At 36.7% G+C, this 19,974-nt stretch overlaps 1 protein-coding gene across 1 annotated transcript in view; it reads left to right on the forward strand.

Moving 5' to 3' along the window:
- Window positions 1-19,974, forward strand: part of LOC112558574 (MAM and LDL-receptor class A domain-containing protein 1-like) — a 25,893-nt gene continuing 5,919 nt past the window's right edge. Inside the window, exons 1-35 of the mRNA XM_025229114.1 lie at window positions 1-136; window positions 664-808; window positions 971-1,125; window positions 1,456-1,654; window positions 2,308-2,451; window positions 2,753-3,018; window positions 3,603-3,693; window positions 3,795-3,935; window positions 4,438-4,706; window positions 5,395-5,476; window positions 5,827-5,901; window positions 6,308-6,451; window positions 6,687-6,949; window positions 7,457-7,553; window positions 7,704-7,847; window positions 8,552-8,760; window positions 9,323-9,467; window positions 9,785-9,925; window positions 10,521-10,783; window positions 10,879-10,963; window positions 11,274-11,357; window positions 11,557-11,700; window positions 12,035-12,303; window positions 12,522-12,621; window positions 12,955-13,181; window positions 13,474-13,668; window positions 13,861-13,951; window positions 14,228-14,439; window positions 15,166-15,396; window positions 16,141-16,252; window positions 16,700-16,834; window positions 17,721-17,977; window positions 18,564-18,657; window positions 18,946-19,071; window positions 19,369-19,616. Of these exons, the coding sequence (XP_025084899.1) occupies window positions 95-136; window positions 664-808; window positions 971-1,125; window positions 1,456-1,654; window positions 2,308-2,451; window positions 2,753-3,018; window positions 3,603-3,693; window positions 3,795-3,935; window positions 4,438-4,706; window positions 5,395-5,476; window positions 5,827-5,901; window positions 6,308-6,451; window positions 6,687-6,949; window positions 7,457-7,553; window positions 7,704-7,847; window positions 8,552-8,760; window positions 9,323-9,467; window positions 9,785-9,925; window positions 10,521-10,783; window positions 10,879-10,963; window positions 11,274-11,357; window positions 11,557-11,700; window positions 12,035-12,303; window positions 12,522-12,621; window positions 12,955-13,181; window positions 13,474-13,668; window positions 13,861-13,951; window positions 14,228-14,439; window positions 15,166-15,396; window positions 16,141-16,252; window positions 16,700-16,834; window positions 17,721-17,977; window positions 18,564-18,657; window positions 18,946-19,071; window positions 19,369-19,616 (5,625 nt within the window). The 5' untranslated portion in view covers window positions 1-94. The remainder of the gene's footprint in view (window positions 137-663; window positions 809-970; window positions 1,126-1,455; window positions 1,655-2,307; window positions 2,452-2,752; window positions 3,019-3,602; window positions 3,694-3,794; window positions 3,936-4,437; window positions 4,707-5,394; window positions 5,477-5,826; window positions 5,902-6,307; window positions 6,452-6,686; window positions 6,950-7,456; window positions 7,554-7,703; window positions 7,848-8,551; window positions 8,761-9,322; window positions 9,468-9,784; window positions 9,926-10,520; window positions 10,784-10,878; window positions 10,964-11,273; window positions 11,358-11,556; window positions 11,701-12,034; window positions 12,304-12,521; window positions 12,622-12,954; window positions 13,182-13,473; window positions 13,669-13,860; window positions 13,952-14,227; window positions 14,440-15,165; window positions 15,397-16,140; window positions 16,253-16,699; window positions 16,835-17,720; window positions 17,978-18,563; window positions 18,658-18,945; window positions 19,072-19,368; window positions 19,617-19,974) is intronic.

Here is a 19,974-nt window from a genome sequence, read left to right on the forward strand (position 1 = left end):
CTTGCATGTCCTTTTTTCTTGTTTATTGTGTTTGTTGAATGATAAATCACCAGTATAAACACTTGCATCTCATTTCTTCCTATGGGGGTGCACAATGTGTTTGTGTTTCACCTGGCTTTCACTGTGGCCCTTGGAGGTAAGAACCCATAGTTGTGACTGACATAACGGCTAACTATAGTCTATATATATCTACATGTGCCAAATGGAAAGATGGTTTTGTCCTGAGAAGTTAGTTGCACTTTGGCTTTAACTAACAGAGTGATTTAATCGTTTTAACGTGATTTTCTGTACTGGAAAATCAAATGGTGATAATAGGGCCATCAGCATTGAAATCCAGTAAAAACATAATTCTGCACCATTCGTTTAATGTGAAACTGCTGATATACCTGCAATACTAAATCAACCTCGATTTGTAGTGAGGCTCCCATAATGCGCATTTACGTGCATGTGTGCAATATTTTGCCTTGAAAGTGGCTTGAACAAAACTTTTACGTTTGTTCGGATATGTTCTATATCAAGCATTGTTTAAAATGTTTGTCTTTCCCTTCTATCTATATATATAGATATCTTTTACACTTTTATGTGATAGCTGCATTAGTCTGAGGCTGATCAGCGCAGTTTTGGTGGTACTGTCATAGTTAATAACATGCCATATTTTGCCAGTATCTCAGTCTCCATATGACTGCACCTTTGAAAGTAGCTACTGCTCGTGGACAAGATATTTCTGATACTTTGAGCTGGAATCGTGTCCAAGGAGCAACTGAAAATTTTACCACAAGACCTGTAACAGACCATACATCTGGGAGTAGTAAGTAAAATCTGCACCTGTTGAATGAATGTTCATGTATCTGACTGTTTATTTTTATGCAGATCTCAAATGTTTACAAGTGTGCTTGCATAGAACTATAGAATTATTAGCATAATGTATAATGGAGATTGGAAATGAGTGGATTTGAAATTGTATGCACAGGCAATGGATGGTACATTTATGTTGAGACATTAGAAGACAGCAATGGCAAAGCAGATCTCACATCTGCACAAATACCAGCCAATTCACCTTACTGTCTAGAGTTCTGGTATTACATGTATGGTGCTCATGTTGACCAACTCAACATCTACATTCGTGTAAGTTTTTGAAGTATTTTTTGTCGAGCAGAGCATTCGTATTTGTAATAATATTTGTATGCTTGATTGTAAGAGCTTAGAGATTATTGGTACATTAGTCATTGATTTCTTTTAAAGTGATTTGTTGTTAGCAGGCATTTTAAAAATAAAAATGTGCTAATAAAGTACCATAATAAAAGAATTACAATGAAGACAGGAGGAGGAAAATAAAACATAAAATTAATGCTGGTTAAAGTCTGAAACTCAAATGAGATCAAAGAATTGAAACATTGAGGTATAGATTAGAAAATTAATTATCAAATTTACTATTCAATCTGTATTGAATCTCAGCAGAGAGATGGCAGTCTTGGTGAACTTCTGTGGACCAAAAGCCAGTCTCAAGGCAACCAGTGGCATTATGGACAGGTTGAGATAGCCTCTTCTTCCAGTCCTTTTCGTATAGTGTTTGAGGCTGTCCATGGTCTCTTCTTTCTAGGAGACATTGGATTAGATGATATCAAAGCTGTGGCAGGCAGCTGTGTTGATACAAGTAAGAAATCTTGTCTTGTTTTGAGCAAAAGCCTGCTACATGCTTTGACATATTTATATTTTGTGACAATATTCCCTTTCATGATAAGACAGAGAGATAGGACTCAGATATCTTCATGGTCACTGTTGAATTTTGTTCAACGTTCTAGTGTACTCTGATGATCATTTGCAATGCTAAGTGTCATATATACTCCTCTTCTTAACAGGTCTTAAATGATCATAAGTAGGAATTTGCTGTGTCTGTCATACTTCGTGTGTATATATATATCCTTTGCATGTTAGAAATGTTAATGTCGTTTTCTCTGTGGAGTTAATAGAGATCCAAGCCTAATATCTTGCAAAATAATTGATCACTGTTAGATTCATCATTGACTGAAAGATGTGTTTGTTTTCTAAAATGTCCATTACAAAGAACGATGAGAAAGATGATCTTAAATGCAGTCAGGGAATAGACCCGTCAATTTAGCATATTAAAACTCTCCTGATTGCTTCAGACATTGAGAAGTATAGTGTATGCAACACTATAAAATAATTTATGGAAATGACCTTTTATTAGAAAAGAAACTTAGACAAATAAAGTCTGATTGTTTTTCAATATTTCAATTATTCATGGTTTAGCATAGCTCATAGATGGCGTTTCTATTCCATTTCAAGATGGTTTGATTTGTGACTTTGAGGATGGGCTGTGTGGGTGGAACCAGACTACAGAAGATGATTTTGACTGGACCCTACATTCTGGTCTGACAAGCACTACAGATACTGGACCTTCCAATGACCATACTCTGGGTACTTCAGCAGGTGAACCTCCCTTGTTTACCTCTTTCAGTATGTGTCTTAGAGCTCTTCAGTATGGGATAATAGCTGTAAGTATCAAAAATGTGAGAGACATATCTCATGCAGGATGCAAACTGCTTGCTTTGACAGCATGAGGTTTGTACCCCAGTTTAATGTGAACAATACTTTGATATATATCACACTTAAAAATAATCAACTGCTGCTACCTCACCTGTTGTGTTGCTTACTAACAGTTGTGTCTGCACTCTGCACATGATGGAAACCATTCCCTTTCTTTATAACGTGTAATCTTTTTCACCACAAGGTCACTACCTCTACATTGAAACTAGTGCCCCTCAACATCCAGGACAAAAGGCTCACCTAGTCAGTTCCCAGGTCACTCAGACAACACCTCAGTGTCTAAAATTTTTCTACAATCTCCATGGTAACAACATTGGTGCCTTGAATATCTATGTCATGACTGGTTTTCATTTGTCAAGCAATGATGCACCAGTGTGGTCAAAGAGAGACAACCTGGGAGATATCTGGGTCCCAGGTCAAACAACCATTCAGGGATCTTCCCCCTACGAGGTACATTTGCTAAAAAAAAAAATTTCCTTTTATTAAATGATGCCAAAATATTAATCTAATACAATTTAAATAATTTAAACTCCTGAGAAGTAAATCTATCATTAAATTGTTTTGTTTGCTATTATTTTTGTATCTGAAGGCTACTTTTAAGTACATGCATCGTAGGATATACATGCACATATAATTGAGGACAGCAGAATGTAGCTTACTTTGTTTTGTTTATTTGTCTCCACTAATTTAATTTTAAGTTTAATTCTCATGCTGCTTATGATCCACTTTAACAGACTCAAGCTGGTGTATATTCTGCTTGGTGTTTGCACCCCCACTAAATCTTCCCAATTAGGAAAAAGCAATTTATTTGGGTGTCTGAGAGTAAGAAATAACAAAACGGTGTGGGTTTTACTGTGATTGCAGACTTCAGACTTTAGACTGATGAAACTCCATTTTAAAAACGATTCCGGATTTTACTTTTTTGACTTCCTTGGCATTTTATATTTCAGATGAATAAAAAATTGCATATAACTCTGAAAACATTTTTATACCAAATTTAAATCGTGTGTTTCATCTTGTTAAACTGATTTCAGATTGTGTTTGAGGGAGTAGTTGGTGCTGGTGATCTTGGGGATATTGCTATTGATGATATTATGCTGCAGAATGGCAGCTGTTCTCATGCAGGTAAAACATTTTTTTGTAAAGGCAAACACATTCATTTTATTTTTGCACTTGGCGAGCGATATAATTTTGAAGTAGGACACTATTCCACAATTTTTCTACAGCTAACAATGACTTTGAGCATGGCTTTGGAGCATGGACTAATCCAAGTATGGGTGATCACGCTGACTGGATAATAGGACAAGGTTCAACTGACGCTGCTTTCCATGTGCCCAGCACAGATCACACATTGGGGACGTCGCAAGGTGAGAAAGTGTTTATATGAATGCACATGTGTGTGTGAGAGAGAAAGTGATGAAAAAGAAGATCTAGAATGAGTTCAACTGTGTTTCAAAAGGATTTCAAATAACAGCTCAAATAAAAACAGAATGCTTTTACTCTTTTATCGCATCATGTTACTGTATCACTCATTTATGCAATTGCATTGCATTATATACAAGAGTCCTTTATTATAATTTGGCATAATGTGTGTATTTATGTTATGTTGTTGCACTTGTATGAATTTTCACTCCTGATAAGAAAATAAGGTGAGAAAAAATGAGATATTTTGATAATGTACATAAATTATAGCTAACAACCTGTTCACTCACTCATGCACACCCACCACACATGCACCACTACATGCATAGGCACATATGTATGTGCTAGAGAAACAATTCTATCAAATTACAGTTTGATATACACATTCTTTAGTAATTATTTACAATTCTACACTTTTACCTTGATCATTGTTTTGGCTAATTGCAGGACACTATGCTTTCATTGAAACCTCAGTCCCTGGATGGTATGGGGACACTGCTTGGCTTCAAAGCCCTGTCATGGAACCTTCTGCAGCTCTCTGCATGTCTTTTTGGTTTGTATTGTATGAGGAAGATGTTGATTATTATCTCAACATTTGGATATACCCCACTACGGCAACAATGAATTCTGCTACACATGTTTGGTCACTTTTTACTGACCATGGGCAGGGATGGAATTCAGGCCAAGCTGGCTTTTCCAGCAGTCAACCATTTTATGTAAGTGGCTTTGCTCTTTAGAATAAAGTTCTGGTTACTATTTACATTTCTGTTTGCTTAAACTTATTTCTTTACAAAAGTTGTTAGCAATATTTTCTTTGTATGTGCTTGTAGGTGGACTCAAATGATTTAATTAAACTGAATTAGGGGTAAAAAAATCTAGTGCAGCAGTCATCAGCAATAAAAACTGGATTAGCCCTTTTACATGCAAGTGCAAACTTGTAACAGCTTTGGTGAGAAGACTTTGCCAGGGAGAAATTTTTAGGCTGGAAATACAGGAATTCTTCGTTCCAGACATTCAGCCTAGTTTTATACCACTTCTTTTATTAGACATATTAAACCATGTTATATGAGACTAGTATATGACAGCCCAAGTTGTGCCTGATGTAGGAGTTTCTTTGTATTTATCTTTGCCTTTGGACCGATGGTTGTTTTGTGCACTATATGTATAATGTGGAAATGGACAATGTATGCCAGCCTTTAAAATTATCACTTTTGTTTACATGTATAATTATTATTAACCAGAATTACTTATTGTTATTTGAAATCTTGATTTGTTTCATTAATTTCTTGTCAATCTTCCTCAGCTGCATAATTTTAGTTCAGCCAGGACTTTCTCTTTTCTCTTGTATTATTTCCTATAGTTTGTATATTTCTTCATTAAAAATGACTTTTTTTTCTTTCAAAGGTCGTAATTGAAGCAGTGAAAGGTTATGCAAAAGCTGCCATTGCTATAGATGACATCACCTTTACAGAATTTCCCTGTGGTGGTAAAAGATAAATGTGTTATATAGTCATTATCACAGGAATTTTAAACATATGAGCCTGAGGTCCCTGATGATGGAGAAATAAACAAAAAGGAAAGTTGTAAACAAATTAAATCTATGCTCACAGTCACATCAAAGTCTGATTCGTGTAAGTCTTGGAATATTTCCATAGGCTTTTGGGCTCAGTAAATAGCTCTGATTGAACATAATCGGAATTCTCTGTTAGTGTATTTAGAATGTACTTTCTGTCAAAACTGGTAAGAGTTGAGTGACTTAATTATTATGAAACATTTAATAAAAATAAAAATAATAATAAATCATAATTCATGTGTGTGTTTGTGTGTGTACATCAGTGTCTCCATTAGAAGCTGATGCTGGCTATATCCCAACATACAGCACAGTTCCTCCAGATGCCTTAACTACATCAGGTAGGAAGCTTCATACATGGTGCTTTCATGAAGGACTCAGTGAAGGGTTCTTTCCATATGATGTGGTAGAGGGTAGCTGGTGATACACAGTTTGTCAAACATATGTGGACTGGGTGAAAAAACCAGGGGACACAGGGTCATTGGGGGAGGGTGGGGGAAGATATCACCAGATATTGGACACCTTCACCATTGTGCCACCTCTACTCCAAGCACCTCCTCTGACATATAGCCATTTGTATAAAAGATATTCAAGGTAGTGACTGTGAGAGGTCTTGTGTATTTAATCTGTTGTATCATTTCAGCATTTAATTTACTATGGTGTAAAGACAATGCATTTTTCTGCTTCAGCTTGGGTGGAAAAAACAGCTAGAGTGTAACAAAATAAATTAAATACATTTTTTTTCAGCACCATCCCCCTATGATTGTGACTTTGAGAAAAACTTCTGCCAGTGGACTCAGGACTCCTCAGATGACTTGGACTGGACACGAAATGGGGGCCCAACTTCATCTCAGTTTATGGGACCATTATTTGACCATTCCATTGGAAACTGTGAGTTTTTTCTTTCAAAAACTGTGTTTTGTTAATTTTGGGGGAATATTTATCAGTCTATGCTAGGATTCTGGTTTATTCCTGTAAGATTTAACTCGACCTCTATATAGCTACACACTCAAAATCACATGGCTGTCTATAATGTAAGTCTTTTTATTGCAAATGGTAGCTTGATTGTAAAAATATTTCTGACATCATGCAACATTTCATTATCTTGTATTTTTGAGTTTTTCAGCAACTGGTCATTATATCTACATTGAGACATCTGAACCTCGCCACCCCAATGATTCTGCTCGCTTGCTATCTCCACAACTGACCATCAGTCCACAAGGAGCTTGTCTGCGGTTCTGGTATCACATGTATGGGCCATCAATCAGTAGTCTGAATGTCTACATACAAACAGCCAGCAGTCACGTCAAAGCCTGGACACGCACCGGCACACAAAGGAATCTGTGGTTATATGGGGAAGTTCCTATCACAGGCTATGCCCAGTGTCAGGTATAACTACCATTTAAGCATATTAGTATTATCATCTTTATTATCACTTTCACCGATATTATTTCTTTTATTGTATAAACTTTAGTGTGAAATCCCATCATTTTACACATGATCTTAAAGACATTTTAAGTTCAAGATTCTAGACAATACCTGATAGCACAACAGCAGTGCCAAACCAACTCCACTTCCTGTGATTTAAGAAGGGGTGTGGACACTGCAAACATTTCTGATCCTCTGTTTCTGACTGCATAATTCACAAAGATCACAAAAATAAACTACAGTCACTGCTTTCTTATGATTTCATTGTTATAGGTTTGATGCATATCCTGAGTTTATTTTGGTCTTATTTTGTGAAATAAGGAGGCTGTGAGATGGTGTATTTTCGTAAGAGAAAGTGTCTGATTTCTTCATGTTTCAAGTGAGTATAAGTTAAGAGTTAGTAGGGAATTCATTTTTGGGGGTTTCTTTCAGGAAATTTTTATGTTGATCTGATTTTTTTTTCACCAGCTCATAATTGAGGCAACCCGTGGGATCAGCTACATAGGTGACATTGCAGTTGATGATATTGGTTATTCAAACAAAGCATGCAGTCATGCAACTACAAGTAAGAATTGAGTCAAAAGCATTATTCTTTTATCTTAAATTCTTTACCATTCTGATAATATCATTTCAAAATGGATTTGCTATGGTCTCACTTTTCAAAAATCATTGAAATATTCATTCTCTTTTCTCAATGATTCATAATTATCTCCAGGTAGTTCTTGTGACTTTGAAGATAGCACACTCTGCGGTTTTACACAAGACAAGAATGATTCCTTTGATTGGACATGGAACAATGGTGAAACAGTCACTGGCTTTACAGGACCCAGTAGTGATCACACTGAAGGCACCGCTGCAGGTATGAACTCGTAGCAGAAGTTTGTTTTTGTGATTTTATCTTTTTTTTTACCTCATGAAGGATATGACTTTAATAATAAGGAACTGTGTAAGCTGAATCACCAACAACCATGTACCAATATTCATACAGACATAACAGCCATGCTCACTTCTACAATAGAAATACCCTCTTATACACTAAATAAATACACACACGCATTAGGCATGCTCATAGGCAGGATAGGGTCACAGTAAAGTGGCTGTTCTGAAAAGATGTTTAAAGTGGTGAGAGAATCAGATCGAATGATCTGATCTATGCAGCAGAAGTTAACTGAAATGTGGCAACATACTCATTTGACCTTTATAATTGAACTAGCTCTAGGTCATGGAAACAGAAAAAGACCTAACCATCCCCAGTCCCCATTACTGATCTCAGTTCATGTCCTTTCCTTTAGAATGGAAAATACTCAACAATATTGTACTGAGGTGAAGTACAACAGTTCTAAGTAATGCATTGTATTACCTTTCCACCTCCAAACACAATTGCTAGAAGTAAGTGTTCTGAACATCCCCTTGGAATGTTTGTAAAATTGATCTATGCAAAGAGAGATGAGAAAAATGGCCTAAACTGAATACTTCCAGTAAAACATGCCTGTCTCACTGAATGTATAGATGACATTGTTAAAAATAAATCATTTTGGTAAACAACCTTGATCCTATATCTAGGACACTACATGTACATCGAGTCCAGTGCTCCACGACAACCAGGTGATCGTGCCCGTCTTGTCAGTCCTACTTATCTACCCAGCACTGGCTCTTGCCTCACCTTTTACTACAACATGTATGGCCTGACAATGGGCACGCTGAAGGTCTACCTTGCAGGAATAGGGCCTGCAGCTCCTTTTCAGATTCTCTTCCAAACTTCAGGAAATCAGGTTAAGCAAACGTGTTCCATAATGATCTATTTAATAAAGACCTGGAAAATGCCCTGTACCTGACAGGATTCAACCTGTGTTTATGTTTATGCAGGTATTTTAGTCTTAACAGAAATGCTTTGTAAAGTAAAAATAAAGGCTAATTGATAAAACCCCCTTCACCTCTTTACAACTTTAGCCCAGCACAATAAGAGTTTAGCATAGCAAACATAGTATCAAATGCATAGCAATTTTCTGATTGCAGCAAAAAGAGAAACTACATTGCAGTGATTTTTTTTAACATAAAGCAATGATTTTTATATAGATTGTGTCAAACAGGTATTGAACCACCCAGCATACATGGCTTGGAATTTAAGTGCGGATGCTGTAACCTCTTGGATATCTGCTTTCCAAAGAGAGAGAAACTGAAGATTAAAAAGATGGCTGTTTGGCAAAAAAAAAAAAAAATGTCCTGCAATGTTTGACAATTTTCAAACAGATCAATCAGTATTTCACCTTTTGTATCAACAACATATTAAGCAGTCCGCACCTTTACTGACACTGGTAGATTCTACTGCTACAGGGCAAGAACTGGCTGATGGCTGAAGCAGAGGTTGAGTGCCCAACCAATTTTAATATCTACTTTGATGGCATTGTGGGCAGTAAATATTACAGTGACCTAGCTGTTGATGATATTACTCTGCATGCTGGGAGCTGCCAGGGAGATGGTCAGTAGAGTTTTGTCAAACCACAGAAAAACTAACACAGACATTGTGGTTGAAATTTGGAAAGTGTGCTAACATTTTGGAGGTGCCATAGTAGAAGTCACACGTAGTTCCCAATTTCAGAATAATACAGAGATTATTGTTGATCTGATAGTCAGTTGTCACTTCATAGTTTCTAATCTAGTATATATTTCTATTGAAATCTTCTTCAAAAGACTTCCTCTGAGACATCTTAATTTAGGGTGAGTTCCACATTTTTTCAGACTCCCTTCTGTATAGCTTGTTAGAGATAACAACTTTGAAGTGTGCCTCTTATTCAGGTGCCTGTGACTTTGAAAGTGGACTCTGCACTTGGGTAAATATGAGAGATATTGACCAGTTTGACTGGCTGATTGGACAAGGACAAATAGGTGGCCCTTTCACAGGACCAGACTCAGACCATACTAGATTGAATGAAGAAGGTGGGTGAGTGGTATAGCCAGTCAGTGGAGGGTCTTACAATTACAGCCTTTAAGCCTCATTGAAGTCTTGTATTTTTAATTTGTATTTTAAATATATTTATAATTAATATAACAGACATATTTATGTGTTTATAATTTGATTTTTTGTTATGAATGTTGTATATAATTTATATCATAGTAAAAAGTAAGGATTTTGTAGCCTTAGTGCCAGCTGGGGCAATGATCTGTAAGTAGTTTACCATGACAAGGGCAGGTCATCGAGAAGGTGGAGCTTAGTTATCTCCTGCCAGCTTTAACCTTTCCTGGTAAATTAGTTACCCATTGTTGCTTGATTTGTGCGGTCTCAGGCTAATTGAGCTTCAACCCTGATAATTCAGTTCTGAAATCATGCAGACTAAGTATTCAATCATTTTCTCCATGTTTTATATTCATATATATTATTTATTTAAACTAAATTTGGCTAGACATTGCCATAAAGAATCACATTATAGTCATTCATCCAGTCTTTCCATAAAAAATTAATGACACCAATTTCAAACTATTTCCTATCTCAGTCTTCCTTGCTTTTATTTGTGTCATTATTGCTCTCATGCAGGGCACTACCTGTTCATTGAAGCCAGCAGACCACAGCTGCCTGGACAGATGGCTATTATCCAGAGCCAGATATTTGATGCCACGTCCAGCCGTTGTATTACCTTCTGGTACCATATGAAAGGCAATGGGATTGGCACACTTTCTGTAGTCTTATTTATGACACGCAGTAACTCGTCCACCACTCTCTGGTCTTTGTCAGACAATCAGCAAGACCAATGGCTCTTTGCCACAGCACCCATCAACAGTCATGCTGAGCGCTATCAGGTAGATTTGCATATACATGCAGTGTGTTCATGTTATTCTGTTTGTATGAGGGAGAGGATATACTAAGAGTTTTAATAACACTGAACTCCATGCAGTTACAGATCAAAGGAACAGTGGGCTCAAACTTTCTAGGAGACATTGCCATTGATGATATTATCTTCAAGCCAAGCACTTGTACAGGTAATTTAGTATGTTTTAAACAATATAACCAGGCATAGAGTAATACTTTTAGGTTGACTATTCTTAAGGATTAATTATTATTATGACAGCCCACTTCCTCACACATCTGCACACACTCATCAGGACAAAATAATGCACAAACACAGTGGCAAACCAAGACAAGGCTATGTTATCTGGCCGTGAATTTGTCTCAAATTGAATTGTTTCTGGGAAGATAAAAATTGCTGTAATCTTTTAACTGTAACAAAGTTTAATATTTCTTTTATGTGATTTGTTACCCCATTAAAAAATAGTCTGTTATACACCACAGTAAGTCCACAAAATGCAGACCCTTCCACACAGACGACAGTGACTGCTTCACCCACATCCAGAAGTACCCCTGCCTTTATCTCAGGTTTGTGTCTTCTGTTGGGCACTGGAATACTTTTAATGTTGATACTACAAATATAGGAACTGTCTCAGATCACATTTCTGTTTGCACAATGGTACAGAAAAAAAGATGAATCTTATTAACTTTCCCAGTATCTCTAAGTGAGGCAGTCAATGATGTAGTTTGAAAACTATATAATGCATGGATGTTTTTGACTTCTCAGCTCCCACAGTCTATGACTGCAACTTTGAAAGAGACACCTGCAAATGGCAACAGAGTGTTGATAACATTATTAACTGGACTCGCACTCAAGGTCCCTATGGGTCCCAGTCAGCTGGACCTATCAGTGACCACACTCTTGGAACAGGTTGGCTACAAAATGTTCAATTATGGACGCATTGTGAGATTAAGAGTCTTGCATGAATGCATGTTTGATTTATAATAATTTTTTTAATGTTGCAATGTGGGCTGATTAATTAATACAGTACGTGAAATCCAGGGGCATCAAAACAAGATCATTTTATGCTCAGGATATATGCAATGTCTGGCCTAATCAGATCTTTGATAATACAAGGTTGAGAGGGATTATTTGTCTTTTCCCAAAAATGTTTATCTTTGAGCTACACTTTTGCAAAGAACAGCAAATGAGTTTGAAACGTGTAGCAAATGTTGAGTTTAAATAATGCTATTTTTTTCTGCAGGTCAAGGATGGTATATGTTTATTGCACCATCAGATACCTATCACCAGAATGATACAGCACGCTTAGTGAGTCCCCAGATCAGAGACAACACCCCACGCTGTCTTTCCTTCTATTATCACATGTTTGGAGCCAATGTCAATCTGCTTAATGTCTACACGAAATCTTTAGGACAGTTGGGCCCTGGAAATCTTGTCTGGCAAAGGCAGGGAACTCAGGGGCTCCAGTGGCTTCATGCTATGATAGAGCTCAAGTACACTGTTCCATATCAGGTATATCTGACACCTAATGTAGTGTAACTGCTTATCAAGCAGGCTGTCTCATTTTCTCTTAATAATAGTCTCATGAAGAGATTATCTTTTATGGTAATTTAATAAGAAGTAATTTGCATTTAAGTGTGGCATAAGCTCAAAATATTAGGGTTTAAAAAGAATTGTGAGTTATAATTGTGTAATTATATATAGAATTATAATTGTATAATTGCCAACAGATAATCTTTGAAGGTGTTCCTGGAAAAGGTTTTTCTGGTGACATTTCTGTGGATGATGTTGCTGTTCCAGTAGGATCATGCATGGAGATTGTTGCAAAAAGTGAGTTATTTGAATTAAATTTCAAATTCACGGTACAGAGTGATTTTAGCCCTTGGAAGTCCACTTTAGTAAAGTGGTCCGCGGTCAGAAATACTTTGAGAACCACTGCTCTAGACAAGTCTAGAATGGAATTTTTTTTTTTTTCTTTCAGTTTTCAGATTTGACTCAGAGTTGGGAATTAGGAGCATCAGTTTAAACAGCTTAAGGTTCAAAAAATGTTTTGTTTGTAGCTTTGCAGACTTTTATTGAATTGTTTATTGCTTCTGTAATGCCCTTTCACCTTGGAGTACATTTTTACACATGGCACAAATCAATTTTTACTCATTTTACCAGATGCTACATCTTTCACATGTGACTTTGAGTCCAGTTTACATCCTCTGTGTGACTTCACTCAGGATACAACAGATGTCTTTGATTGGACATTAAATAGTGGCAGTACATCCACCACAGGAACTGGAACCTTTCCTGATAATACCTATGGCACACTTGCTGGACATTACCTTTACTCTGAAAGTTCTGCACCACGCCAGAAGAATGATACTGCACGTCTCATCAGCAAGGTGAGGGACTAATCTTTGTAAGGAGGGTGTGTGTGTGTGCATGTGTGTGTGTGTGAGAGAGAGAGAGATATTGAGTGAGAATTGCAGTCTGTCAAAATATATTTAAGACATGATTCAGATAATAAAACTTTGTGATCTAATTCTGTCAAGGGCATCATTTGAGTTAATTCTGTTCACAAGGCATAAAAAAAAGCTTGCTCTATTGTTTGCATCCATTTTCTAATGGGTATAACTTTTTTTATCAAACAAAACCTTTTAATCATGAAAATTATTTGTGGGGTGTATCCTGCAGGTTTTCAACACTTCTGATGATAACCAGCACTGTCTGCGATTCTATTACCACATGCATGGTGGTGGGATAGGTACACTCAATGTCTATGCCTTAGCTCAGAACGAGAAGCCACTTCCTGTTTGGACTTGTTCTTCTGACCAGGGGAGCCAGTGGAAAGAAGCTGAAGTCACCATTACTACCATTCACATTTTCCAAGTAAATGCTCACTAACTTGGTAATGATACATGTTATTTTAGTGGATTAACTATGCATAGACAGAAGTGGAGGCAAATCTTAAGAACAATTTTCTTGTTTTTTGGGTTCTTTTTTCAAAGAGAAGAATGTAGATTTAAAGATTTGTGAAAGTTTTAGTTTAGATCTTTATGCGACTTAATTAAAATGTTGCAGGTTATATTTGAAGGTGTCATTGGTTCTAATAACTTAGAAGATATTGCAATTGATGACATCTCTGTTTTGGATGGAGCATGCCCAAACACATGTAAGAGACAGCTGATCTAGCTGTTACTGATTAGCTACTAGATTTTCTTTAACGTTAGCTGTACATAGCTGTTCCCACACAATGAGACTAAAATGCATTTATGTATAATTACTTTTGGTGCAAAAGTTTTGTGGACTGGTCTTATTTCTAACTTAATTGTCGTTTTATTGGTAGAATAGCAACAAGAAAGGAAAGCAATTATTTGTTCTTTTTGTTCCCGAGTTCTTTGTGACAGAATTTGCTTCTTTTTTTTTTTCTTTTTTTTTTTTTTTAAAGCATCCTGCAACTTTGACACAGACCTTTGTCTATGGACTAATGTTCATGATGGAACAGACAGATTTGATTGGTTGCGACTGCAAGGGAGTAGTGATAGCCAGTATGTTGGCCCCTATATTGACCACACACAAGGTAAAACAAGTGGTTACTACATCTTCATGGATACCAATCCTTCTCAGATACCCGGAGACAATGCTCGTCTTATATCTCAGGTGTATATAAATTTCCGTCTTTTTTAGTGTACACATTTTTGTATTGCATATCTCTTTGGGTTTATTTGTAATTTGGCATGATTTGTAATTTTTTAAACCATAAAATTAAACAAAAATTTGGAGGTAGTCCTCACACCTTTCCTCAAACATTGGGAAGTGATCAGAGATTGCGCACAGCCTTTTTTGTAACAGCGGTCCTTATCTCCTATATCCTTTGCTACCAGCTGTCCTTTCCAAATCTTGTAATTGGTCAGGCATCCATTTAACACAAGGGTCAACTGCAGAGTGTATACAGCACCAAACTGGTATTAAACCAACTACTGTGCACTCCTCCTGACTTGGACACCCGTCCTCTAAACACCCAGCTTTCTGCTTACCCTACCATAAGATGGTGGATAATTTGATCCTTTTTAAACCATTATTTACATAATGGAGATATAAATTACTTACATGCTGGCTTTTATTTTTTTTTGTGTTTTTTTTAATTTCATGTGCTCTGTAACATGGTTGCCTCTGGAATTTCGCAATTATTAGATATACGTGACCTTATTGAGAATTATATGTTATTTATTAACCTGAAGGCATGTTTACTCCATGCTTAGTTAAAACATTGCGCAAACATTTTGTATGAAGAAGGTTACTTGCATTCACATAATGGAGTGATGTTTCTCTAGAAAATCTTCTCATTTTATTATAATCATTGTCATATTATATTGATTGCTTCAGGTGATTCCTGCATCTCCTGGACGGGAATACTGCTTCAGCTTCTGGTTTTATGTTCATGGTGATCGCACGTCAGTAAACTGGAACAAACTCACAATATATATCCTGGTTAATGCCTCACATGACAGTATGTCTTCAGAAGCAGATCTCTTAGACATCACAGGTGACTTTGGAGATGTGTGGAACTCAGGCCATGTCAATATCTCTACTGTCTACACACAAAAACCCTTCCAAGTAAGATTGCTGGACATCCATGTTAAGCAGAAAGACCTGAGTTTTTCTTGCATGTTGTCATGGCTTGTCACAACCTCACCTCACTTGCAACAGTTAAGCATTCTTTCTTTTGACGCAAGAAAAACGATCTGTCCCTGGGTTTTTAACTATTATTTCCACAATTAACAAATACCTTAACAAACCAAATCCAAGGAGAGTTCACTAAGGTAATCAACTCTTTCATGAGAACAATTTCTCTCAAACATAAACTCGTAGATCATCCAGTTTCCTGTTGACATTCCTGACACATTGTAATTATCTCCCTTTCTTTCACAATGTTATTTATCTCATCTGTCTGATGATATCTAGACGCTTTCTTTCACACACACAAAAAAGGAAAGATCAATCATTCACTTAAATCAAGTAATATCCATTTGAATGACACCTTTTCCCCAAATGTTTCACACAGTCTTCATCCACTATCATAATTACTCTCATGCTGGCTTTCATTCTTTTTTGGTTCTTTAATCCACCACTCAGTGAGTGCAAAGAAAAGTATAGCTGAAGTCAAACCTTTCCCATAAGTCACCAGGTGCTGAAGTCAACTAAACCCAGTCCTATTTTAAACTTTATTTAGTAGGGAGGACTGTTTTACAATGCAAGGATTAATGGCATTAAAAAATGTGCTGGTTGTTGTGGCGACACTGGTGTCATTGTTAAAACCAAAAAGACGTATCTTTTAATTTTTTCAAAACACTTCAACAGATCATCTTGGAGGGCATAGTGGGACTTGATTACCGCGGTCAAATTGCCATAGATGATACTGCCATTGTTGCAGGTGATTGTCCCATGCAACCTGCTTACACAGGAAGATCAGGTATTACATGTTATAAAATAATGTAGAAAGCAATTTTCCTGTTTTAATGTTGCTTGAAAGAAAAATGCTATTGATTAAAAACTGCAAAATTCCCTCTTTGGTCCTTTAACTCCATTAGTTAGGTAGACATAAAAATTTAATTTCTGAAATGCTCATATTTGATAAATACTTTGAAAAAATTTAAAACATTTAAAAAATGTATTTAATGATGATATGTACAAGTACAAACTACAAAAAGCCTACAGTACAAATATTGGGTTAGTTTCTGTGTAAATTACTGTGATTTTAAAATGGTCTGAATTAACTTAATGAGCCATTGATTCCGTATGTCATATTTCGTATTTTCAGGTTCTAGTCACTTGGTACATCCTATTTAAAAACCACAGTAAGTTTAGAAATGTCCTTTAAAAAACTTAGATGACATTAATTTCATTCCTTGTATTTCAGAAACTATGAAGGTTTACTGTAATTTTGATGACAACTTCTGTTTCTGGAAGCAAAGCACAGTAGATAATTTTGATTGGACATTAAGCAGTCAGTCTACCCCAGGTATAGGACCAAGCAGAGACCATAGTGGCACTGGTAAGCTGGCCTTATCCCTTGTTCATTTGTTGTTGTGGAAGGACCAAGATAATTAAGGCATCAAGTAATTAAGCTTCTTCCAGGCAAAGCAAAATGAGGATGACAATGATAATGTCACAAAAACTAGGCTCTAAACTGTCCATATGCATCAGATATTTCACATGAAATACAAAGTTAATACTTGCATTGTTGCCTACACCAAAAACACAGTGACAAATTAGGGTCAGTGTCTGTGTGTAATGAAAACTTCTCATATATATTTGCTCCAACACTTCTGGGAGATGGTATGGCCTTAAACAAGGGAATGTAAATCCATACTAAATGTATCTTACTTTCCCCTAACTGTCTGAAACTTAAATCAATACATTAGTATGAAACTTGTTACAAACTTTACAAAATTGTAGCACTCTAATAGTGTACTAAGTTATGTCTTTGTTTGTAGAGGGTAGGGGTCGAACAGCTCCCAGGACTGTCCCTTTCTCACGCTGGCTGCATGTGTAATAGGCAACCTTGAACTGCCCACCCGTAACAATTGTACGGCAATTTCGATCTTTGTTGTGTTTGTGTATGACTAGCCCACCCCTACGTTGCCATCAGGAACTGCATGTTGGTTACAGCTAGAATACATGACATGCACTTCACTATCCAAAAGAAGAAAAATTAGGCAAGAACTGACTTATTATTTTGGTTGGTTACACAACTGTCTGGCCATGAGAATATCTTGACATGTCATCTAAGATGTAAATACTGCAAGCATAAATGGTTTTGAATCCAGTACTGTTCTTGTCTTATGTATGCACCTGGCACTCAAGTGCATGCTGAAAACTGTTTTCTCTGACCCTTACCATTGATTTTTTTTCCTATTTCATGGCAACTGTTATACTAGGAGCCTATATTTACCTGGAGTCTTCCACACCACAAAAAATGGGTGACAAAGCAGATCTTATCTCATCTGTCATGTCTCCTGCTTTTGGACCTTGGTGCTTCTCCTTTTGGTACCACATGTATGGGCCAAACATTGGTAGTTTGTCTGTCTACACTATCATCCATGACCAACAGTCCTTACAATGGACTCGTTCTGGTACCCAAGGAGACCAGTGGAAGTCAGCCCAGCTTACCATGAACAGTGTGGTTGATTTTCAGGTGAATGGTTGTCATTCACTTATGTTATTTCTTTTTATTTCATTCATTGTATGGTTATGCTGCAACACACTTGTAAGCATATGCACTGCACTTAATTCAGTATAAAATGTTTGTATAAAAGCAAAGGACAAATAAAGTTGTATTTTACTGTACTGTATTGTACCAAGATAAGCATCTATTTAACTTTTCTCTTACTCTTTTGCAACATATGTAGAAATAGCAACCCTCTTCATTACACCTTTGTCAAGACCCTTACAGAATGATTGACTGGTCAACACAAGAATATTAAAGATGCCACAAATAAGTTAACTAGATTATATATATATAGAGAGAGCCAATATTAAAGATGCCACAAATAAGTTAACAAGATTATATATATATAGAGAGAGAGAGAGCCAGAGTGTTTATTAGCTTTTAAAGATGACGTTTCAGTGAAATGTTTATATTCAGCCAACTTTTAGGAAACACAGCAACAGCAAAAACAGCATTTAGAGTAATGAGTGAGAAATTTCCATATGCCTAAATGTGCCTTTATTCATTTACCATATAAACAGTTTAAGTAATGAAAAGTGATTGCCTCTTTCAGATCATAGTCAGAGGAACTGTAGATGGCCAGCAAGGGGACATAGCTCTCGATGACTTTTTTTACACTAATGGTGTCTGCCCAGTATCAGATGGGAGTGAGTACCACACCTCTTTACATAAGTTTTCCAAGAGATTTCTGGACTTGTATTTCTAGGTTCTCATTTGGATGTGCTATAAACTCAAATGGATGGGAACTCTTTCTTGGACAAGGAATGAGAAAGAGGTGAATGGGTACAGTTAAGTCAAAGTTTTTTGTAGAAAATGAAACATAACTGGCAGTTTGCAAAAAATAAAAATTAAGCTTTCAGTTTTATCCAAGTCCTGCAGCCATTTTTCTGTTTCATAAGCCATAATGTGTGTGTGTGTGCATGTGCTTGCTGCAGATGTGTGTGACTTTGAGAGAGATATGTGTGGCTACAAACAGCTGGCCTCTCACTTGCAGTGGGTATATACTACTCACACAGACCACCCTGGATTACCTATGGACCACACCACAGGCTCAGAAACAGGTTTGTAGTCTTCTTTTCTCCACTTGTCTTATTGTCAGGTTTTAAAACGAAATTTGCATTATCTTATCTAAATTTTGAGCTTTTTAATGTTATTCCATAGATTAGGGCTCCAGAATGAGCCATTGATGACAACATAGGCACATGGGACTTATGCTTCATCGCTCAATTTAAATACGGGCCAAACAACCATCCTTCTTTTTCTTTAACACACATCATACACCTTCTTCAGATGTTTCTTTTCAAACAAAAGTATATCTCGATGTCTTCATTGTTGATAACACTGTCTTCACTTACCAGGTCACTACATAACAATCTCGGGCTCAGATGGAACAAATGATATAGCATCAGTGCTATCACCTACATATGCAGTCTCCTCGGGTGAATGTTTACAGTTCTACTACCACCTTCATGGCAACAATGTAGGTTCCTTGAAAGTCCAGGTGCACATCAATGCTGGTACATCTGTAATCTGGCAAGCCCAGGGTGAGCAAGGTGATCAGTGGAAGAAGGCTCAGGTCACACTGCAGACCATCACTAGCTACCAAGTAAATATATCAGCTGAAAGTGTTTTCTTTGTAATAATAGACATGTATAGTCTATGTTAATGTTAGCTCAGTAGGACAGCAGATAAGTTATCCGAATAGATCAAATGTCACAGTTCTCTAGATGTAAAGTTACATAAACTAAAATCATCTGATAAAAGTACTTTTGCCCATTAGTTTATGTGGGGAGCCACATTCGTAGGGATTAGGTTTCCTACTCATGCTGGATAATATGCACTTGGTAAATGAGAGGGTCACAGTTCATTTCATTACTTTAAGCTGATTGTAAGCGCTGGTAAATCTTTCTGCTCAGTAAGTCAGTTTATATGTGATCTTCCAAACTGGTCTTTCTAAGTCTGTC

Source organism: Pomacea canaliculata, linkage group LG3 (assembly GCF_003073045.1).
Source record: "Pomacea canaliculata isolate SZHN2017 linkage group LG3, ASM307304v1, whole genome shotgun sequence".
NCBI lineage: Eukaryota > Metazoa > Mollusca > Gastropoda > Architaenioglossa > Ampullariidae > Pomacea > Pomacea canaliculata.